At 47.3% G+C, this 24829-nt stretch overlaps 1 protein-coding gene across 1 annotated transcript; it reads right to left on the reverse strand.

The window, feature by feature from the left end:
• Nucleotides 1-619: 619 nt before the first annotated feature.
• Nucleotides 620-22971, reverse strand: LOC119959362 (zinc finger protein 229-like; the record flags this gene model as incomplete). The annotated part of the gene is made up of 3 exons (XM_038787651.1): nucleotides 620-987; nucleotides 1153-1759; nucleotides 22577-22971. Coding segments are annotated over 3 exons (1269 nt in total), but the record flags the coding sequence as incomplete, so codon positions are not given.
• Nucleotides 22972-24829: the final 1858 nt, after the last annotated feature.

The following is a 24829-nucleotide window of genomic DNA, read 5'->3' on the forward strand; positions in this document are numbered from 1 at the left end:
CTGCACTCCCATCAACTGCTGCTTAAGAGACTCCCACATGTCAAATGCGGATTTACCCTCAAACAGCCTCTCCCAAACAACAGCCTCTAAATCCAGCCGATTCTGGTTGTAGTTAGGCTTATCCCAATTTAGCACCTTAACCCGAGGACAACACTCGTCCTTTTCCATGAATATGCCAAAGCTTACGGAATTGTGGTCACTGTTCGCCACATGTTCGCCTACTACAACTTTGATAACATGGCCGGGCTCGTTCCCTCGTATTAGGTCCATATAGACCCCTATCTAGTCGGACTATCCACATATCGTTCCAAAAAAACCATCTTGGACACAGTTAACAAATTGTTAACAGACCCCTCACCCTCAGGGTTCACCACTCAATGAGGAAAATTAGAGGCTCATGGAAGGGAGGGAAGCAGCAGAGGCAGCTGATCGGATTGACTCAATCTCAGTCACAAAGAAGCTCCACAAGCTCCTCACACGTCTTGTTGGAGGTGAGGATGGAAGAGACAGGGGAGAGCGAGAGTACTTCAAAAGGGACTGGATTGTGTCAGAGATATTAAAAAGGTTCAACACACTGCGTATTTAAAACAAATCTAATTTATTTGACTTTTAGCCAGAATATTAGCCCCTGTACATGGGCTGGAGTTTGTTATCAGCAGAAAGAGACCCAAATGAACATGGTTCAGTCCTGAATGTAACAGCAAAATCAAATCACTGTGGTTACTTGTGGCCACATTGGTGTCTCAGTAGGTGGGATGAAGTGGTGAATCCCTTCCCACACTCGGAGCAGGGGAATGGCCTCTCCCCAGTGTGAATTCGCTGATGTACAGTGAGTTGAGATGATCGCACAAACCCAATCCCACAGCGAGAGCACCTGAATGGTTTCTCCTCAGTGTGAACACGTTGGTGACGGGTCAGTTTCCCAGATCTTTTAAAGCACTTTCCACAGTCTGGACATTTAAAAGGTCTCTTGTCAGTGTGAACTCGCTGGTGTGCAGCGAGTTGAGATGTTCGCCTGAACCCAGTCCCACAGTGAGAGCACCTGAACGGTCTCTCGTCAGTGTGAACACGTTGATGGAACATCAGTTTCTCAGAACTTTTACAGCACTTCACACAGTCTGGACATTTAAAAGTTTTCTTGTTTGTGTGAACTCGCTGGTGTGCCAGCAAGATGGATGATGTAGTAAATCCCTTCCCACATTTGGAGCAGGTGAATGGTCTCTCCCCAGTGTGAATTCGCTGGTGCTTCTGCAGATCGGATGACTGAGTGAATCCCTTCCCACACTTGGCGCAGGCGAATGGCCTCACCCCAGTGTGAATTCGCTGATGTGCAGTGAGGTGAGATGATTGTCTGAACCCAGTTCCGCAGCGAGAGCACCTAAACGGTCTCTCGTCAGTGTGAACACGTTGATGGCACATCAGATTCCCAGAACTTTTATAGCACTTCCCGCAGTCTGGACATTGAAACGGTCTCTCATCTGTGTGAACTCGCTGGTGACTCAGCAAATGGGCTGAAATAGTAAATCCCTTCCCACACTCTGAGCAGGTGAATGGTCTCTCCCCGGTGTGAAGTCTCTGGTGTGTGGACAGTGAGGATGACTGAGTGAATCCCTTCCCACACTTGGAGCAGGTGAATGGTCTCTCCCCAGTGTGACGGCGTCGATGAATTTCCAGATGGGATGGATAAGTGAATCCTTTCCCACAGTCCGCACATTTCCACGGTTTCTCCTCAGTGTGACTACATTTGTGTCTTGTGAGGCTTGATGATCGAGCGAATCCTCGTCCACACACACAACACGTGTACGGTTTCTCCCCACTGTGAACGATGCTTTTTCCTTCCATGTTCAAAATCCCTTGATATTCAGGATATGATAAGTTGAGATCCTGATGTGACGCTTGATTTCAGTTTCCGGACTTTGAAGACTCCCCTTTGAACACCCTGTGAAACTGATTGAAAACAGAAAATAGGGAGTGAGAGAGAACCCACAAAAACAGGTTGCGAAATTGAGCTGAATGAATCTGGTCATTTGTGGGGCCGGACAGTGAGATGTCTGAGAACACGCACGAACAGACTCAAAAACAGCTTCTTCCCCACTGTCACCAGACTCCTAAATGACCCTTTATTGACTGAGCTCATTAACACTACACCCTGTATGCTTCACCCGATGCCAATGCTCATGTAGTTACATTGTATATCTTGTGTTGCCCTATTATGTATTCTCATGTATTTTCTTGAATTCTGTTTAATTCCCTTTTCTTCCATGTACTGAATGATCTGCTGAGCTGCTTGCAGAAAAATACTTTTCACTGTACCTCGGTACACGTGACAATAAACAAATCCAATCCAATCCAATGTGAATTCATTGGGGGCCTCAACAGATTAGGGTGAATAGTGATTTTTGTCTTCCTGGACAGAACAGTTAAACTACTCCTCGCCAATAACAATGTGCTGAAATTGGATCAAATTGTCCGGGCTTTTAAAGTTGGAGTGTTAACCAGTGGGAAAACTGAGGAAATCCCTTTGCACACGTGAAGTGTGTGAGTGATCTCCCTCTGAACTGCTCCTGAACTGCACATTAGATTAATTAATGACAAAGTCATATTTATTCTCATCCAGTGGAAACATCTTCCTCTTGTCTATCATATCAAACCTTTTCATAATCTTACAGTAAGATGTCTTACAACAACAGGTTAAAGTCCAACAGGTTTGTTTCAAACAGTAGCTTTCAGTGCACTGCTCCTTCCTCAGGTGAATGAAGGTCCACATCATAATCTTACAGGATCAGGTCATCCTTCGTTCCCTTTTCCAGAGAAAAGGTGATGCCCCGTCCAATCTTTCTTGCTGGGTATAACCTGCCAGTTCAGGCATAATTCAATATCTTTTCCTGCATCTTCTCCAGTCCTTCGAGATCCATTTTACAATATGGAGACTTTAACTAATCTGAGCAGCAAACTCACCGTTGTCCTCAAATGCCTGTCTGTTGCAGTATTTTAGTCAATTTACTGTCAGCTGAATGTAAGGTGGGACAGAATAAGCAGTTCCAACGAGTCTGTAACACTGCAGAGCATCTACAAACTTGCCTCTTCCCCTTACTGCTAAACAGTTGACTTTTTCACTCTTAACCTGTCAGTTATGGCATTAAGAATAATGTCAGAGAAAGACTGGATTTCAGCTCGGTTACACTGGGCCAGACTAAATTAGTTCACAGGATTGTTGAGCTAATGTATCCATATCATAAAATGGATCTGGAAGGACTGGGGAAGATACAGGAAAGTATCCATATGGTCTCCACCCGCTTCCATTTCTTGTGTTATTATGAACATCACTGTAAACCATTTCCATGCAGACACAACAGACGCAACAATCACCAGTTCATCACCATCCTGCCCATATTCCAGGATGCGAAACACACTTTCCAGGTGACAATGATTTACTTGTACTTCTTGCTATCCAGTGATGTGTATTCACTGCTCATGATTTGGCCTTCCCTACACTGAGGAGATTAAATCTGGATTGGGTGACTGTGGAACATCACCATTCAGTCTGCAAACATAATCCTGAGCTTCTGATCATTTACTATTTCAATTCCCTGTCCCAGTCCCACTCTGCGCTCGGCCTCCTGCACTGCTCCAATAAAGCTCAAAGGAAACTCGAGGAACAAACCTCATCCTGGATCAGTCAATTTCTGACCTTCCAGACACAACATTCATTTCAGTAATTTCAGATTATAATCATCACTCCGATATTTTTAGACAGTTGGTGCTGGTAATGGTTCTGCTGTTGCCATTTATACCTCACCTGGACCTGTCTTTTATTCTCTTGTCCTATTAGTTTATTTACTTATCTCATTGTCACCCAGATTTGTCTTGCACCATTATCCCCTTTGTCATTTAATCACTTCAGCCTTACATCCTCCCAAACTGTCCCCCTCTGAAATGGCCCAGCAAGCCACTCAGTTCCAGGGCAATTAGGGATGGGCAACAAATGCCGGCTCAGCCAGCGACAGCCACATCCCAAAACACATAAAGGAAAGTTAGCAGTTAGAAAGGCAAATGCAATGTTCGCATTCATTTCAAGAGAGCTACAATACACGATGAATGGGGATGAGAAACATATCAGCCATGATCGAATGGCAGAGCAAACTCCAAAACTCGATGGGCTGAATGACCTAATTCTGCTTCTCTTTTTTTTAATGAGGGGATCTCATAGAAACATTTGTAAAAAAATTGTTGGAATCCATCCCAGACCTGGATACAGATTAATTGATTCTTGGAGGAGACTTCAATTGTGTTCTGGACCCTAAATGGACTGGTCCAAGCTGATTCAACCACAACAAAAACATGAAAAAGGAATGAAACCAGACGGACTACCCGGCATCGACCCAGGCACCAGAAACAACGGCAAACCCAGCAAAAGATTTTTTAAAACTATTCCCATCAGTAGATTGTAAAAGGATTACGGGACACAGATTTAAGATTGTGAACAAGATCTACAGGGGAGATAGGAGGTAGACATTTTACACAGTGAGTGATAACAATATGGAACGCAATGCTTACACACAAAGGTTGATAATCTCCAGATCCTGATAACCCGAATTTGATGTGAGGATTGGTTGTGAGTTTCCTGTCTGCGAATCCCTTTCTCAGCCCCTGTGAAAGAAGTTTACAAAGGCATCACTGTCAGTCCAGAAATGAAATTCAGGAAAGATAAACGTTTCTCCTGGTTTGAGTTTGCTGTGTGTAAATCCTCCCCTACTAATCCCCTGTAAAAGGAGTTTCTAAAATGAATCACTGTCAGTCCAGGATAGAAATTCACAACTTTCTCTCCGCCTGCTCCCAGGTCCAAGATGACCGCTCATGCCCCTCCCTGGTGCACACTGACCTTCGTCATCAGCAGTCCCTCGATTTGACGGTGACATCTACTTGGGGTTGTGAATTTCTACCCTGGGTCTTCATGTGACTGAACAGAGCCACAGAGCTTTGGACACATGGGACAGGATATCCAATGAGACAGTGAAATCTGGAGAGCAGGATTGGCTTCCTATTCTTTCCATCTCTGCCATCGCTTTGCATCGTCAATAAGACATTGGGGCTCAAAGACTAATCCAGTTTGATAGACAAGTTGACTCCATTCTGAACAATGGGGAACAAGCTCCTCCCACTCATTGAAACAACGCCCCGACAAAGATGACAAACGTGCATGCGCCCTGATGCACATCCAATAAAGATGGCGGCCGTTAACCCGAGCCGAACATGAGGAGCTGCAGCTCCGCTCAGTACAAACTGGGTCCCAGAAACTCTTTTCTGAGGTTTGCAGCTTTCAACAGCTTTACACAACGTTTCCGCCCACCCCCGCGATCTCTCGCTCCCTGCATATTGTTAAACGCCTCTCACCGATTTTGGAATTGATGCAGAACGGAGAATTTCACACACAGCCAAAACTTCATTCACTGTAGCGGTGTGAACGGAGAATTCCGGCCTATGTTTCTGTCAGAATATTGCTGGGGTAAAAGAAAAGTAAGAATTTGAATTGTATTTTTGTGTTTGTATTGAGATCTTTCCAACCTTCTTTCTCCAATATAATATAGTTAATTTTTCTTTGATTCTTAGTATTAAAAGTTAGGGCAGCACCACAGCACAGTTGCTTCACAGCTCCAAGTTCGATTCCCGGCTTGGGTCACTGTCTGTGCGGTGTCTGTACGTCCTCCCCGGGTCTCCGTGGATTTCATCCGGGTGCTCCGGTTCCCTCCCATAGTCCAAAGATGTGCAGTTTAGGTGGGTTGGTCATAATCAATTGCCCTTAGTGTCCAAGCTACTGGGTTACGGGGTTAGGGTGGAGGCGTGGCCTTGAGTCGGGTTCTCTTTCTAAGGGCTGGTGCAGACTCGATGGGCCGAATGGCCTCCTTCAGCACTGTAAATTCTATGATTCTATGAAGACGCTCTTCAACATCGCCATTACCCAGACTGCGCATGCTTCAATCACAGCGGGTCCCGCCCATCATTCACTCCGACTGGTTGGAGGACCAGCTGCCCTCACTCGGTCCTCCTGACCTGTCCCATCTCTTCCTATTGGTCGAGAGGTGCCGTCAATCACCCAGGCATTGTGACGGTTACAGATGGTGAGAGCGGCCACAGGCTCCGGCTGACTCGCTGATTGTCCAATAATAACAGTAAGAGTCTCAGTGGGACAATCAGACAATAATAGTGGAGATGGGGCCCAGAGGAGAAACAACAAAGGATTTACTCACTTTGAGAGTAACAAACACTGTATCTGATCTAATAAGAGTCAGACTGCAGTGTGTGAGTGAACACATCATTGGATCCAATGTAGAATCACAGAATCCCCTCAGTGCAGAAGGAGGCCATTCGGTTCAGTGAGTCTGCACCGCCCCTCATTCACTCCGATTGGTTGGAGGACCAGCAGCTCCAGGTCAATCCTCCAGTCCCGCCCCTCCTCTTCCCATTAGTCCAGAGCTGCCGTCAATCACCCGGTCATTGTGACGGTTCCAGATGGTGAGAACGGCCACAGGCTCAGGCTGACTCGCTGACTGGCCAATAATAAGAGTCTCACCAGGATCCTGAAGCACCGCATTGGTTACATCATCAGGGGGGCTCCTGAGCTCCGCTAATCAAAGATGGCGGCCGTGGAACTGGGCCTGACATTCGATAAAAGCTCCGCAGCTGCAAACACGGGACTTGCAGGGACTTATTCCGGCCTTGTGAGCAGCAGGGGGTGTTTATGAAGCCTTCACTCCCTCCCCACCCCGACTCCCGGCTCCATTCCTCCCTCCGCCTCACCGACTCTCAACGCCCCAAACAGCCACTCCCGCACTCGCATACCTCCAAGCAAAGTGACACTGCGCATGCTCCAGAGGCAGCCCAGCATTGCGTTTGCGCACTGGGCTCCTGTGGAGCACAACCACAGCCGCAGTGATTGTTGGGTAATAGCCGCACCATTGACACCAAAAACCTTAAATACAAAATAACTTGGTTATCAATTGATAAAAATAATCAAAAAAATGATTGTCAATGGGTTATCTGCTATTCAGTATTTCTCAAAATGATTAAATGCTGCTCTCCTGTGGCACAATGCAGAACCTAAGGTTTTTTCCCCAATGGGTCCTCCCTCTCCTCCTCAGAAGATGCAAACACTTACTGGGTTCAATCCCAGAATCAGTAATTCCTCCATCTTCTTCCCTCTTGCTCGTGATACTGAATGTTCAATGTTTTCTAGAATGATCCAGCACAGATGTTACTCGGCACACCATGTCTATACTGACCCTGTACAAGAGCTGCCACATTTCCTGGTTAAATTCCATTTGCCACTGTTCTGCCCATATGACCCACCCATCTGTATCATCATGTAATTTAAGGCTTTTCTCCTCGCTAGTTACCACACCAACAATTTTCCATCTGCAAACTTATCGATCATACCATCACATATTTCAAGGCATCGATTTTATATATAATTACTATTGGTGACTGAGGATGCACCGGATCTCTATCAGCACCTGAACCTGTGCTTCCTTCCTTCGAGAGCTTTAATAACTCTGGAGAAACAATGCTGAAAAAGCTGGGGCGGAACTCTCCACCACCTGGGAATCCGGGGGGGGGGGGGGGGGGGGGAATCACACCGCACCAGTCGGCGGGCCCCCCACGGCGATTCTCCAGCCAGCGATGGGCTGACAGGCCTCTCCCGCTGAAGTAGTTTGAACCACCTCTGATGCTGGCGGTAGCAGGTGGCGCAAGCGGGCACGGGGGCCTGGGGAGGGGGACGCGGGGCGGTCGAACCCCAGGGGGTGCCCCCATGGTGGCCTCGCCCGCGATCGGGGCCCACCGATTGGCGGGCGGGCCAGTGCTGTGGGGGAACTCTTTTTCTTCCGCCGCCGCCACAGCCTCCACCATGGTGGAGGCGGAAGACACCCCCCTACCGCAAATGCGCCAGGATGACATCAGCAGTCGCTGATGCTCCGGCGCACACGCGGCCTGATGCCGGCCGGCGAAGGCCTTTTGGCCAGCCGTTCGCTCCGGCTGTCAGGGCGGAAAGGCCGTTCGCGGCGGCCGGCGGGGAGCCAAAAGCCGCTTGTGCCTGCCGGCGGAGCAGGAGCCACTCCGGTGCGGGCTGAGCCCCTAAAGATGTGGAGAATTCCGCACCTTTTGGGGAGGCCCGACGCTGGAGTGGTTGGGGCCACTCCGGTACGCCGGGACCCCCTGCCTTGCCGGGTAGGGGAGAATACCACCCCTGGTGTTCTGGTCAAGGCTAATAAGTGAGTGGTGCTTTGCCTGTCTCTGAATTTACTCCACTCCTGTTCACTCCCCACTTATATAATACGCATTGACCATAATGACTGGGAAGAGTTTAGAACATAGAACGGTACAGCACAGGACAGGCCCTTCATCCACGATATTGTGCCAACCATTTCTCCTAATCTAAGATCAACCTAACCTACACCCCTTTAATTTACTGATGTCCATATGCCCAAAGTCCCGAATGACTCTGACTCCACCACCTCTGCTGGCAGTGCATTCCACGCAACCACAACTCTCGGTGTAAAGAACCTACCTCTGACATCACCCCCATACCTTCCTCCAATCACCTTAAAATTATGTCACCGCTTGATAGCCATTTTCGCCCTGGGGAAAGGTCTCTGGCTATCCACTCTATCCATGCCTCTCATCACCTTGTACACCTCTCTCAAGTCACCTCTCTTCCTTCTTCACTCCAGTGAGAAAAGCCCTCGCTCCCTCAACCTTTCTTCATAAGACATGCCCTCCAGTTCAGGCAGCATCCTGGTAAATCTCCTCTCTACCCTCTCCAAAGTATCCACATCCATCCTATAATGAGGCTACCAGAACTGACACAATATTCCAAGTGTGTCTAACAAGGGTTTAATAAAGCTGCAGCAAAACATCGCGGCTCTTAAACTCAATCCCCCTGTTAATGAAAGCCAACACACTATATGCCTTCTTAACAACCCTATCAACCTGGGTGGCAACTTTGAGGGATCTGTGTATGTGGACCCCAAGATCCCTCTGTTCCTCCACACTTCCAAGAATCCTGCCTTTTAACCCTGTATTCAGCATTCAAATTCGACCTTCCAAAATGAATCATTTCACATTTATCTAGGTTGAACTCCATCTGCCACTTCTCAGCCCAGCTCTGCATCCTGTCAATGTCCTGTTGTAACCTGCATCAGCCCCCAACACTATCTACAACCCCAACCTTTGTGTCATCGGCAAACGTACTAACCCACCTTCCACTTCCTCATCCAAGTCATTTATTAAAAACAACAAAGGGCAGAGGTCCAAGAACAGACCCCTGCAAGACACCACTGGTCATCGACCACCAGGCAGAATACTTTCCATCCACTACCCGCTGTATTCTATTGGCCAGCCAATTCTGTATCCAGACAGCCAGATTTCCCTGTATCTCATGCCCCCTAACTTTCTGAATGAGCCTACCGTGGGGAACCTTATCAAATGTCTTACTGAAATCCATATACATCACATCCACTGCCCAACCTTCATCAATGTGTCTCGTCACATCCTCAAAGAATTCAATGAGGCTTGTGAGGCATGACTGACTATCTTTAATCAAACTATTGTTTTCTAAGTAATCATAAATCCTATCTATCACAATCCTTTCCAATAATTTGCTCACCACAGGCGTAAGACTGATGGGTCTGTAATTCCCAGGGATTTCCCTATTCCCTTTCTTGAACAAGGAAACAATATTTGCCTCCCTCCAAACATCTGGTACTACTCCAGTGGAGAGCAAGGACACAACGATCATCGCCAATGGCGCAGCAATCTCCTCCCTCACTTCCTGTAGTAACCTTGGGTATATCCCGTCAGGCCCAGGGGACTTATCTATCTTGATGCTTTTCAAAATTTCCAGCACATCCCCCTTAATGTCAACCTGTTCGAGTCTATCAACGTGGTTCACACTGCTCTCATGAGCAACAAGGTCCCTCTCTCTCGTGAATACTGAAGCAACATATTCATTTAGGGCCTCTCCCATCTCCTCACACTCGTAGAATGAGTTCCGTCCACTATCCCTGATCAGCCCTACTCTCAGGATATTGGTGCCTGAGATGAACATTTGAACTGTTTCGCACAGTCCTCATATTTCCACATGTTCTCCATGATGCCTGTGTCCTGTGTCTCTCCATGTTGGATGAGCAGTTGAAGCCTCATCCACACAGGACACGTGCATGGTGTCTCTCTGCTGTGAATGGTGTGATGTCAAGCTTTGTAACTGGTTCCAGTTATTATCAGACAGATGGGTGACTGCTAGGAAGGGCAGGCAGGCAGTGCAGGAATCCCCTATGGCTGTCCCCCTCTCTAACAGGTATACCGTTTTGGATACTGTTTGGAGGGATAGCCCAGTGGGGAAACCAACAACAGCAGCCTGAACAGTGGCACCACAACTGGCTCTGCTGCTTAGCAGGGGAGGGCAAAGTGCAGGAGAGCGATAGTTATAGGGGACTCAATAGGAAGGGGCACAAATAGGTGCTTCTGTGGACAGGAAAGAGACTCCAGGATGGTACGTTGCCTCCCTGGTGCCAGGGTCCAGGATGTCTCTGAACGAACACAGGACATCCTGAAGGGGGAGGGTGAACAGCCACAGGGATACCTTCCGGGACAGGTACTGTATAACCTGTACAAGAAGGACGTGTTGCATCTAAACTGGAGTGGCACCAATATCCTGGCTGGGAGGTTTGCTCAAGCCATTCAGGAGGATTTAAACTAGTATGGGGGTGGGAACCAGTGCGCAGAAGGTGTAATAACTGAAGGGGAATTGGAGAACAAAAATAAGAGAACCACATCACCCTGTCAGCTCAAACACAGTGGTTTGAAGAGTATTTGTTTCAACGCCAGAAGTATAGCGGGGAGGCAGATGAACTTTGAGCACTTATTAGTACTTGGAATTACGATGTTGTGGCTATCACAGAGACATGTTTAAATGAAGGGCCGGATTGGCAGCTGAATGTTGGAGGATACAGATGCTTCAGGAAAGATAGAGAGGGATGTTAAAGGGGTGGGGGAGTAGCATTACTGGTTAAAGAGAATATTATAATATTATGAAGGGAAATATACTGTAAATGTCAAAACTCCGAGGAATATAGAAAGTCAGAGAGAGCTGTGTGTGCATGTGCACAGATCTTTGAAGTTGGCAGCACAAATGGACAAGTTACTCAAGAAAGCAGACGGATTGCTTGCCTTCATTGGACAGGGCATCAAGTATAAAAACTGGCAAGTCATGCTGCAGTTGCATAGAACCTTGTTAAGGCCACACTTGGAGTATTGTCCACAATTCTGGTTGCCAGAGTACCAGAAGAAAGTGGAGGCTTTGGAGAGGTGCAGATGAGGTTTACCAGGATGTTGCCTCGTCTGGAGGGCGTTAGCTATGTGGAGAGGCTGAATAGACTCGGACTGTTTTCATTAGAAAGACGGAGGTTGAGGGGTGACCTGAAATAGGTCGACAAGATTATGAGGGGCATGGATAGAGTGGATGGGCAGGCACTCTTTCCCAGGGTGGAGGGGTCAGTCACCAGGGGGCATAGGTTTAAGGTCTCTGGGGAAAAGTTTAGAGGAGATGTGCGAGGCAGGTTTGTTTACGTAGAGGGTGGTGAGTGCCTGGAACGCATTCCCAGGCGAGGTTGTAGAAGCAGATACATTAACGGCGTTCAAAAGGCATCTTGACAAACACATGGATAGGATGGGGTTAGGGATACGGCACAAGGAAGTGCTGAACGTTTTGCCAACGATTGGTATCATGACCGGTACAGGTTTGGAGGGCCGAAGGGCCTGTTCCTGTGTTGTATTGTTCTTTGTTCAAAGACCCTGTTCAATGTGGGAGAAACAGTTCCCGTGTTCGAAATGTGGATGACGTTTTAGCCGATGGTCTGACCTTTCGAACAATATGTAGTCACACTGGAAGAAACCTTGGAAATCTGGGTACTGTGGAATAGATTTAATCAGAGCTGGAGATTCATCAACATGTTTACACTGAGGAGCGACCATTAATGTTCTCCGTGTGTGGGAAGAGATTCACTCAGTTCACCAGCCTCACTTCATCATGGTCAATCTGTACTGGACCGTTTCCAAGTGCAGTATATCTTTCCTGAGGTTTGGTGGCCAGTACAGAACACAGTTCATGGAGGAAAGACAGCAGGAATATCTCTAATCTGTGATTTACAAGGACACATTCTTGGTTCCCAGCAGTTACGTTTCTTCAGTAATTTCTTCATTTTCCCAAAACTACCCTGCCTGTTAATTCTATTATTTCTGATAATTCCATTACTGTAGCTATAAACATCACACATTAGAATTTAATCTGTTCCATTATTCACTCTGGTTTAAGTTTATGTTGAGGTTAATAACAGACAAACTCTGTCCTCTCCCCAATCCGATTACAGTTTCCCATGAGTGGATTCTGTGGAATGGAATGTCTTATCAACATTTCCATGGTGACCTGTCTGCAGTGAAGGAATGTCTAATCAGCGTTTCCATGGTGACCTGTCTGCAGGTTAGGAATGTCTGATCAGCGTTTCCATGGTGACCTGTCTGCAGTGAAGGAATGTCTAATCAGCGTTTCCATGGTGACCTGTCTGCAGGTTAGGAATGTCAGATCAGCGTTTCCATGGTGACCTGTCTGCAGTGAAGGAATGTCTAATCAGCGTTTCCACGGTGACCTGTCTGCAGTGAAGGAATGTCTTATCAGCGTTTCCATGGTGACCCGTCTGCAATGAAGCACCTGTTTGAGTTTCAAACTCAGACGAAACTTCTCTCTCCCATAACACACATTATATCAGACATTGGATGTCAATGTATTTCAGCCACGTTATGTTAATGTCTCCAAAACCCTAAAAAGAGTTCAGATACACAAATGTTTAAATGTGGGAGGACAAGTTGATAAAGTGTTTCAAAAACACATGGGATCCAAGGTTTTATAATTCTGGGTGTGGAGTACAAAAGGACAGAGGTCATGTAAACCTGGACAAATCATTGGTTAGGCTGCAGTTGGAATATTAGATCAGGTTTTGGGGATATTACACCAGGAAACATGTCAAGGCCATGGAGAGGGTATAGAAGAGATTCACTGAGATGATCCCAGGGAAGAGAGGATTTAGTTACCAGGACAGATTAGAGAAACTGGGACTCTGTTCATTCAAACAGAGGCTGACTGGAGATCAGAGGGAGGGGGGTTGATTCCGGCCTCGGGTGACTCTGTAGGGTTTGCACTTCCTTCCCGTGTCTGCGTGGGTTCCTTCCGGGTGCTCCAATTTCCTCCCTCAGTCCAAAGATGCACAGGTTAGGTGGATTGTCCATAATAAGAGACTTCCCCTGAGTGTCCAAAGGTTAGGTGGGGTTCTGGGGATAGGGTGGAGGAGTGGTCCTGAGTGGGGTGCCATATTGGAGGGTCAGTGCAGACCCGATGGGCTGAATGGCCTCCTTCTGCATTGTAGAGATTCTATGGAACAGAAAAAGACACATGAAATATCAAGCAGACTACAACAATGTTCAGGATTCTCACTGTCCCTCTGGGCCTGCAAGGGGGGGGGGGGGGGGGGTGAGGGGGGACAGTGGGGGGACCGGTGATGGTTTCTCTTATCTCTGAATGAAATGTTATTTTTAAAGTGAAGGGTGTCTGTACTGGAGAATCTGAGTACCAAGTGCCAGCTTGAACCATTCTCCAATCAGTTCCAGCACAGCTCCCTCTACGTTGCCCCATGAAACACTCCCAAGGCTGATACAAAATGGTGTTAAAGAGTAAATCTCCCTCGATGATGTCCCCATCAAACACTCCCATGATCGGTATAGCACAAGGTTGGGTACAATGTAAATGGTCCTCTGCACTGTCCCCATCAAACAGTCCCAGGACAGGTACAGCATACCTTCTGGAAATCCAGATAAAGCACATCTACAGGTTCTACCTGTTACTTCCTCAAACATCTTGCTAAATTAGTCAATCACGATTGATTCCCTGAACCCCATTTTCAAACACTGTGTCAAAAGAAAATTCAAATCTCCTCTACCCCTCTGGCTCCTTTGCCAATTACCTTAGACGGACTCACTTTCTGTTAAAGAGCCTGTTAACCACTTTCCCGAAAGTGAACAAATTTAATCAGGAAAAGTCCAACAAATTCAAATATTTTCAGTTTAAAAGTTTATTGATGAAATAGAACATGGTTAAAAAAACTGACGGAAAATTACTTGAGGATCAAAGACAATCAGAGTAACAGGATGTTCACAATGTTCTGGACCCAAATAGTTCCCTTCAGCTCCTCTGTACCCTGTCCCCGTGACTCCCCGCTTTGGACACGGGGGCACTGAACCCTGGGGTCACGTCACTATCAGTACCGGTCACCCTCTCCCATAAAGGTCAGCAACGTCTTAGAAAAAATCAAACTCCCAGTCAACAAATTGAAGGATCACACGACGGGACTTCAGGTTTTATGAGTTTTAATACAACAAACAAACAAACTAGAAGCTACTTTCAGTCAGAACCCTACACATTAAACTATAAACTAGAACCTTGCCCTTTTTCACAATCTAGAAATACACTCCACGATTATAGTTACTCTGCCTTATAAATTGAAACTTAATTGTCTCAGAACCTGTCCAAAGTGATGATTCATTCCCGAGGTTCATTTACTTCAGTTCTTCAACCAAGACACCGAGGAAAAAAAAAGGGAGAATAGAATAGAATGTGAACTAGCAAAATACATAAAAATGGAGAGTAAAAGTTTCTGTGGCTACGTAAAAAGGACATACTGGTGCTGGAGGGTGTGCAGAGGAGATCCATTACGTTAATCCCAGAGCTGAAGGGGTTGGATTATGAGGAGAGGTTGAGTAGACTGGGACTGTACTCGTTGGAATTTAGAAGGATGAGGGGGGATCTTATAGAAACATTTAAAATTATGAAGGGAATAGATAGGATAGATGCGGGCAGGTTGTTTCCACTGGCGGGTGAAAGCAGAACTAGGGGACATAGCCTCAAAATAAGGGGAAGTAGATTTAGGACTGAGTTTAGGAGAAACCTCTTCACCCAAAGGGTTGTGAATCTATAGAATTCCTTGCCCAGTGAAGCAGTAGAGGCTCCTTCATTAAATGTTTTTAAGGTAAAGATAGATAGTTTTTTGAAGAATAAAGGGATTAAGGGTTATGGTGTTCGGGCCGGAAAGTTGAGCTCAGTCCATAAAAGATCAGCCATGATCTCATTGAATGGCGGAGCAGGCTCGAGGGGCCAGATGGCCTACTCCTGCTCCTAGTTCTTATGTTCTTATGTTTGGCTCAAAGGTTTGTCCATTCCAGATAGAGTCAGAAGAATTTAGAATGAGGAACAGAGATCTCGACAGCCACCTCATTCAACACTCTGGGATGTAGATCATCAGCTTTTGGGGATTTATTCACTTCCAACCCCATTAATTTTTCCAGTGCTATTTTTTCACCACTACTAATCTCTGCCAGTCCCTTGGTTCTCTGGTGTTTTGGGGACAATTTCTGTATCTTTCTCTGTGAAGACATTCACACATTGTTTATTTTCTCTGCCATTTCCTTACTCCCCATTATAAACTCTCCTGTCTCTGCCTGGAATGGACCCACATTGGTCTTTGCTAATCTTTTCCTTTTCACATTCATGTAGAAGCTTTTCCAGTCGGTTTTTATGTTTCTCACCAGTTTGCTCTCATCAGTTTCTTGGTCCTCCTTTGCTGAATTCTAATGGCTCTCATGGAATCTTTAACTTTTCTTGTTCGCCACGGTTACATTACTTTTCCTGTTGGGTGTTTGATCCTTAAAGGAATCTATATTTTGAAATATATTTGTATATATGTGAAATACAACTTGCAAAAATCCCAGAGGACCACAGGCTGCTCTCCCCTTCGACAGAGAGCTGACTGGAGGTAATTTAACCCAAGGGTCAGCACACCTCAAGCGACGGGCCTGGTTGAGAAGGCGGGGCCTTCATGAATAAACCCAGCCAGTACGAGAGTTGAATCCTCACTGTTGGCCTTGCTCTGCATCACCAACCAGTTGTCCAGCCAACTGAGCTAACCAGCCCCTGATAAATTAGGTATTCCCTGTACCAATCAGTTTCCCAGTCCACCTCAGACAACTTGCCCCTCATAACCTGATAGTTTCCTTCTGTGAGGAACACCCAGTGGCGTGCAGATGTCTGGTGATGCCCGGGGCAAATCTTGATTGTATGCCCCAAAGCCCCACGTAAATATTTCATTAAATATCACCAAAAAACCTATAGAAAACGTAGTTGCACCCGTTCTAGAGCTATTCACTGACCTCTTTATCTTTAGAACATAGAACGATACAGCGCAGTACAGGCCCTTCGGCCCTCGATGTTGCACCGACATGGAAAAAAACTAAAGGCCATCTAACCTACACTATGCCCTCATCCAATAAACTTTTAAATGCCCTCAATGTTGGCGAGTTCACTACTGTTGCAGGTAGGGCATTCCACGGCCTCACCACTCTTTGCGTAAAAAACCCACCTCTGACCTCTGTCCTATATCTATTACCCCTCAATTTAAGGCTATGTCCCCTCGTGCTAGCCACCTCCATCCGCGGGAGAAGGCTCTCGCTGTCCACCCTATCTAACCCTCTGATCATTTTGTATGCCTCTATTAAGTCACCTCTTAACCTTCTTCTCTCTAACGAAAACAACCTCAAGTCCATCAGCCTTTCCTCATAAGATTTTCCCTCCATACCAGGCAACATCCTGGTAAATCTCCTCTGCACCCGTTCCAAAGCTTCCATGTCCTTCCTATAATGAGGCGACCAGAACTGTGCGCAATACTCCAAATGCGGCCGTACTAGAGTTTTGTACAACTGCAACATGACCTCATGGCTCCGGAACTCAATCCCTCTACCAATAAAGGCCAACACACCATAGGCCTTCTTCACAACCCTATCAACCTGGGTGGCAACTTTCAGGGATCTATGTACATGGACACCGAGAGCCCTTTGCTCATCCACACTACCAAGAATTTTACCATTAGCCAAATATTCCGCATTCCTGTTATTCTTTCCAAAGTGAATCACCTCACACTTCTCCACATTAAACTCCATTTGCCACCTCTCAGCCCAGCTCTGCAGCTTATCTATGTCCCTCTGTAACCTGCAACATCCTTCCGCACTGTCTACAACTCCACCGACTTTAGTGTCGTCTGCAAATTTACTCACCCATCCTTCTGCGCCCTCCTCTAGGTCATTTATAAAAATGACAAACAGCAACGGCCCCAGAACAGATCCTTGTAGTACGCCACTCGTAACTGAACTCCATTCTGAACATTTCCCATCAATTACCACTCTCTGTCTTCTTTCAACTAGCCAATTTCTGATCCACATCTCTAAATCACCCTCAATCCCCAGCCTCTGTATTTTCTGCAATAGCCGACCGTGGGGAACCTTATCAAACGCTTTACTGAAATCCAATACACCACATCAACTGCTCTACCCTCGTCTACCTGTTCAGTCACCTTCTCAAAGAACTCGATAAGGTTTGTGAGGCATGACCTACCCTTCACAAAACCATGCTGACCATCCCTAATCATATTATTCCTATCTAGATGATTATAAATTGTATCTTTTATAATCCTCTCCAAGACTTTACCCACCACAGACGTTAAGCTCACTGGCCTATAGTTACCGGGGTTATCTCTACTCCCCTTCTTGAACAAAGGGACCACATTTGCTATCCTCCAGTCCTCTGGCACTATTCCTGTAGCCAATGATGACTTAAAAATCAAAGCCAAAGGCTCAACAATCTCTTCCCTGGCTTCCCAGAGAATCCTAGGATAAATCCCATCAGGCCCCGGGGACTTATCTATTTTCACCTTGTCCAGAATTGCCAACACTTCTTCCCTACTCACCTCAATGCCATCTATTCTAATAGCCTGGGTCTCAGCATTCTCCTCCACAATATTATCTTTTTCCTGAGTGAATACTGACGAAAAGTATTCATTTAGTATCTCGCTTATCTCCTCAGCCTCCACACATAACTTCCCACCACTGTCCTTGACTGGCCCTACTCTTACCCTAGTCATTCTTTTATTCATGACATACCTATAGAAAGCTTTTGGGTTTTCCTTGATCCTACCTGCCAAAGACTTCTCATGTCCCCTCCTTGCTCGTCTTAGCTCTCTCTTTAGATCCTTCCTCGCTTCCTTGTAACTATCAAGCGCCCCAACTGAAACTTCACGCCTCATCTTCACATAGGCCTCCTTCTTCCTCTTAACAAGAGATTCCACTTCTTTGGTAAACTACGGTTCCCTCGCTCGACCCCTTCCTCCCTGCCTGACTGGTACGTACTTATCAAGAACATGCAATAGCTGTTCCTTGAACAAGCTCCACATATCCAGTGTGCCCAACCCTTGCAGCCTACTTCTCCAACCTACACATCCTAAGTCATGTCTAATGGCATCATAATTGCCCTTCCCCCAGCTATAACTCTTGCCCTGCGGGGTATACTTATCCCTTTCCATCACTAACGTAAAGGTCACCGAATTGTGGTCACTGTTTCCAAAGTGCTCACCTACCTCCAGATCTAACACCTGGCCTGGTTCATTACCCAAAACCAAATCCAATGTGGCCTCGCCTCTTGTTGGCCTGTCAACATATTGTGTCAGGAAACCCTCCTGCGGGCAGCACGGTGGCGCAGTGGGTTAGCCCTGCTGCTGCACGGTGCCGAGGTCCCAGGTTCGATCCCGGCTCTGGGTCACTGTCCGTGTGGAGTTTGCACATTCTCCCCGTGTTTGCGTGGGTTTCGACCCCACCACCCAAAGATGTGCAGGCTAGGTGGATTGATCACGCTAAATTGCCCCTTAATTGAAAGAAAATGAATTGGGTATTCTAAATTTAAAAAAAAAAAAGGAAACCCTCCTGCACACATTGTACAAAGAACGACCCATCTAATGTACTCGAACTATATCATTTCCAGTCAATATTTGGAAAGTTAAAGTCTCCCATAACAACTACCCTGTTACTTTCGCTCTTTTCCAGAATCATCTTCGCCATCCTTTCCTCTACATCCCTAGAACTATTAGGTGGCCTATAGAAAACTCCCAACAGGGTGACCTCTCCTTTCCTGTTTCTAACCTCAGCCCATACTACCTCAGAAGAAGAGTCCCCATCTAGCATCCTTTCCGCCACTGTAATACTGTCCTTGACAAGCAGCGCCACACCTCCCCCTCTTTTGCCCCCTTCTCTGACCTTACTAAAACACCTAAACCCCGGAACCTGCAACAACCATTCCTGTCACTGCTCTATCCATGTCTCTGAAATGGCCACAACATCAAAGTCCCAGGTACCAACCCATGCTGCCAGTTCCCCTACCTTATTTCGTATACTCCTGGCATTGAAGTAGACACACTTAAAACCACCTACCTGAACACTGGCACCCTCCTGCGAAGTCAAATCTGTGCTCCTGACCTCTATACTCTCAATCTCCCGTACCCCAAAACTACAATCCAGGTTCCCATGCCCCTGCTGAATTAGTTTAAACCCCCCCAAAGAGCACTAACAAATCTCCCCCCAGGATATTGGTGCCCCTCAGGTTCAGATGTAGACCATCCTGTCTATAGAGGTCCCACCTTCCCCAGAAAGAGCCCCAGTTATCCAGAAATCTGAATCCCTCCCGCCTGCATCATCCCTGTAGCCACGTGTTTAATTGCTCTCTCTCCCTATTCCTCATCTCACTATCACGTGGCACGGGCAACAACCCAGAGATAACAACTCTGTTTGTTCTCGCTCTGAGCTTCCATCCTAGCTCCCTAAAGGCCTGCCTGACATGCTTGTCCCCTTTCCTACCTATGTCGTTAGTGCCAATGTGGACTACGACTTGGGGCTGCTCCCCCTCCCCCTTAAGGACCCGGAAAACACGATCCGAGACATCACGTACCCTTGCACCTGGGAGGCAACATACCAAACGTGAGTCTCTCTCGCTCCCACAAAATCTCCTATCTGTGCCCCTGACTATTGAGTCCCCAATTACTAATGTTCTACTCCTTTCCCCCCTTCCCTTCTGAGCAACAGGGACAGACTCCGTGCCAGAGGCCCGTACCCCATGGCTTAGGGTACCTGCACAGACTGCTTCTTCCCAGTCCCTCTTACAGTTACCCATCTATCTCCAGTCTTTGGTGTAACTACTTCCCTGAAGCTCCTATCTATGACCCCCTCTGCCTCCCGAATGATCCGAAGTTCATCCAGTTCAAGCTCCAGGTCCCTAACACGGTTTTTGAGGAGCTGGAGTTGGGTGCACTTCCCACAGATGAAATCAGCAGGGACACTGACGGCGTCCCTCACCTCAAACATTCTGCAGGAGAAGCATTGTACTGCCTTCCCTGACATCACCTCTAGATTTAAAAAAAACAAGAAGAAAAAGAAACGAAGAGCTTACCTGATATTCCCTCAAACCCTGCTCCCGGTGAAAGGTAAGCAAATTTAAAGGCACTCACTCACCTTCACGACAGGCCCCAACCTGCCTCTAGGTCATCTCTAAGGTATAGGACGGCTGCCTGAGGTTAAATTGCGCTGTAAGAGTTAGTCAATTTCCCCTTAGCGCTGGGATTCTAGGGATATTGTTCTCTTCTTCAGTCATTTTGCTTTGCAGCAATGGGTGAGATGTTATGTCTCGAAAGTTGTGCCTCCCTCCTCTGCAACCCCCATGGAGAAGGATAAGAGCAGCAACGTCATGGAAATACTGTTATGACCCTTGTGGAAACAAACTACAAACAACCCAACTAAGACCAATATACAAAACTTCACTTTTATATTAGCAATCACACCAAAATCAACGTAAATTAAACATGAATTAACAGGAAAATTGCAATAATATGACCGATAAATTACACATAGCAGATACAAAGACATATCTCACACATTTCTCAGTCAGCCCATTCAGCACGTATCACATTCATTTCAGCCACAATATCCTTCAAAGCGTTGAACTTCTTCAAATCAAATTCCATCTTCATTTCTCTAAAGCTTTAGTACCAAGTCTCATCAAACAACGGCATTACTTCACCCAATTTCCACAAATATAATTTTCACAGTCGACACATTTCCAGATCCCTTCTTCTTCACAAAACCCTGGTCATGTGGGGCCTGTTTGTGCACTATGCCAGTGCAGAAAGGGTCCCCAAATCCAGATATAAAGCTCTGTTCAAGATCCGAGCTCCAGCAGCTTGCAGTCAAGTAGAACATAGAACATAGACCAGTACAGCACAGAACAGGCCCTTCAGCCCTCGATGTTGTGCCGAGCAATGATCACCCTACTCAAATCCACGTATCCACCCTATACCCGTAACCCAACAGCCCCCCCCCCCCCCCCCCCTTAACCTTACTTTTTTAGGACACTACGGGCAATTTAGCATGGCCAATCCACCTAACCCGCACATCTTTGGACTGTGGGAGGAAACCGGAGCACCCGGAGGAAACCCACGCACACACGGGGAGGACGTGCAGACTCCGCACAGACAGTGACCCAGCCGGGAACCGAACCTGGGACCCTGGAGCTGTGAAGCATTTATGCTAACCGCCATGCTACCGTGCTGCCCCTGTCTCTGAGAATCTCCCATTTATAGGACCCTGGGCTTTAAGTATAAAGGGTAAGAGGGCAAAAGTTAAGAGGCCATGATGAATCTTCATAAAATACTGGTTCTGTCCCAAATGGGTGCCCCTGGCCCAAATGTCAAATTCTGGGCACGACAGTTTAGTAAATTGACAACTATAGAGAGGGTGCAGAGAAGAGTTTAAAAATGGATCAAAAGATAAAGATAAAGAATAAATAAAACTCACCCATGGTGGCATTGATTGCCGTTGATTCGGGAGATTTCGCGCCCTTTTTGTTCACCAGGCGCGCAGGCGCGCTCTGGCCGACCGCGGTGCGCAGGCGCGCTCCGGCCGACCGCGGTGCGCAGGCGCGCTCCGGCCGCCCGCGGTGCGCAGGCGCGCTCCGGCCGCCCGCGGTGCGCAGGCGCGCTCCGGCCGCCCGCGGTGCGCAGGCGCGCTCTGGCCGACCGCGGTGCGTGCTCCATTCTCTTCACGCTGCTGCCCCCATCCAATCGATGCCCGGGGCCAGCGCACCGTCGGCCCCCCCCTCTGCACGCCACTGGGAACACCCAGATAAACAAAAGAACCATGCAACCACCAGGGCCCATCTCCATGGCAACGTGGCACGCTTTGGAGGGTTTGAAACAGAAATGGAAAGAACATATCTTCACACTTGCAAACACCCTTCCACCCTTGTGATCCTTGTGCAATTTGAAGCCAGGTATCAGCAACAAGGCTCAAAGAGCATCAGTCCACTGGAGGCAAAGTGGTGAGACCGGCCAGTCCAGCAGAAAGAGACCTTCCGACCATCCCCACTGACCACCTGTCAGAATGAACAAAATGCAGTCCTGGGTGTAGAGCAGAAACAATAACAGCAGAATCCAACCCCTGTAATCGATTGTGAAATTGTTGGTGTCACAGAAGGTCCAATGAAACATGTAATCCCGTCTCACATTGAGAAGTGGATGGCCTCTCCCCAGTGTGAACTCGCTGGTGTCTCCGCAGGTTGGATAACTGAGTAAATACTTTCCCACACCGAGAGCAGGTGAATGGCCTCTCCCCAGTGTGAATTCGCTGGTGAATCCGCAGATGGAATAACCGAGTGAATCCCTTCCTACACGGAGAGCAGGTGAGTGGCCTCTCCCCAGTGTGAATTCGCTGATGTTTCCGCAGGGTGGATGAATCAATAAATCCCTTCCCACACTGAAAGCAGGTGAATGGCCTTTCCCCAGTGTGAACTCGTTGGTGTCCCCGCAGGGTGGATAAATGTGCAAATCCTTTCCCACACTGAGAGCAGGTGAATGGCCTCTCCCCAGTGTGAACTCGCTGGTGTGACTGCAGGGTGGATAGCCGAGTGAATCCCTTCAAACACTGAGAGCAGGTGAATGGTTTCTCCCCAGTGTGAACTCGCTGGTGTGTCTGCAGATTGAATAACTGAGTGAATCCCTTCCCGCACTTGGAGCAGGTGAACGGCCTGTCCCCAGTGTGACTGCGTCGATGAATCTCCAGCTTAGATGGGAATCTAAATCCCTTCCCACAGTCCTCACATTTCCATGGTTTCTCCATGTTGTGTGTCTCCAGGTTGTACAATCAGTTGAAGCCTTGTCCGCAGATACAACACGAGTATGGTCTCTCCCAGCTGTGAATGTTGTTATGTTTTTCAGGCTGTGTAACTGGTTAAAGCTCTTTCCACAGTCAGTTCACAGGAACACTTTCACTCGGGTGTCTGTTGTGTGGGTCTTGGTGCTTTTCCAGTCACACTGATGGTTGAAATCTTTAGCTGACAGTTCGGAAAAAGGTTTCACCTTCTAGATTCAAAGGTTGGAGATATTCAGGTTCCAAGGAATCGAGTAACTGTCAGATTGAGACGTGACGATTGAGATTTCTGTCTGTAATTCTTCCTCATCTAATATCCTGTAAAAACAATTTACAAAATTCATCACTGTCAGTACAGGATAGAAACTCAGAACAGACAATTCTAGTTTCTATGTGACATTTTTTCCTCTCCCTTATTCCCTGAAAGCTGTAAATCTCCATCCCACACACTCTCCCTCCATTCTCATTCTGGTGTATCGCAGTTGAGTAGCACAGTGGTTAGCACTGTTGCTCCACAATTCTAGGGTCCCAGGTTTGATTCCCGGCTTGGGTCACTGTCTGTGCGGAGTCTGCACAGGTCCCCATGTCTGCGCGGGTTTCCTCCGGTTTCCTCCCACAGTCCGAGGACATGCAGGTTAGGTGGATTGGCCATGCTAAATTGCCCCTTAATTGGACAAAATGAATTGGGCACTCTAAATTTATTTTTAAAATAGAAAAAAAAGTCTCGATGAACCAGAGGAGAGAATCCTGAACGTTCAGCAAGATGCCTCCGTCGAAATTCAATCCTTTGAAAACCAGCCGAGTGGCTGGCGGAGGTACTGGAGGATTTGGAGAACCGAGGGTCAGAGAAAGAACATCTGAGTCATTGGCCTGTCAGAAGGTGTGGAGGGTCAGGCTCCCATTAGGGTCTTTGAGGACCGGCTGCCATGCTGGGCGCCATGGTAGCACAATGGCTAGCACTGTTGCTTCACAGCATCAGGGACCCCGGTTCAATTCCCAGCTTGGGTCACTGTCTGTGCAGAGTCTGTATGTTCTCCCTGTGTCTATGTGGGTTTCCTCCGGGTGTTCCGGTTTCCTCCAACAAGTCCCAAACAAAGACGTGTTTGTTAGGTGAATTGGACATTCTGAATTCTCCCTCTGTCTACCTAAACAGGTGCCGGAATGTGGCGACTAGGGGATTTTCACAGTAACTTCATTGCAGTGTTAATGTAAGCCCCCTTGTGAGACTAATAAAGATTATAATGAATGGGCCAAAGGCCCTCTTTCCGTGCTGTAAAATTCTACGACTCTAAAGATAGAGGTGGTATAGGGAGGGAGGGAATGACTTTATAGAGAAACTGCCAAAACCAGAACATTCACCAGCTCTAAGGACTCACTTTAGCTCCCTTTCCAATCTGAAAGCAGCCTGAGCTGGATTTACATTCCCCTTAATTCATCATTGCTGGGTGATAATCCTGTACTTCCTTACCTCACACCACTGTGACAGCACCTTCACTACACAGACTGCAGCAACTGACCAAACATCACCTTCCCAGTTATTCCTGAAGGCACCGCCTTCCCAACCTGGCCCCTTGCCTGAGGTGTGGTGATCCTCAGGTCACATCACCGCCGGTCAGCTCACTCTCCAGGGACCAGGCCCTGCGTCACAGCCGCCATCTTG

This window comes from Scyliorhinus canicula, unplaced genomic scaffold (assembly GCF_902713615.1).
Source record: "Scyliorhinus canicula unplaced genomic scaffold, sScyCan1.1, whole genome shotgun sequence".
Taxonomy (NCBI): Eukaryota; Metazoa; Chordata; class Chondrichthyes; order Carcharhiniformes; family Scyliorhinidae; genus Scyliorhinus; species Scyliorhinus canicula.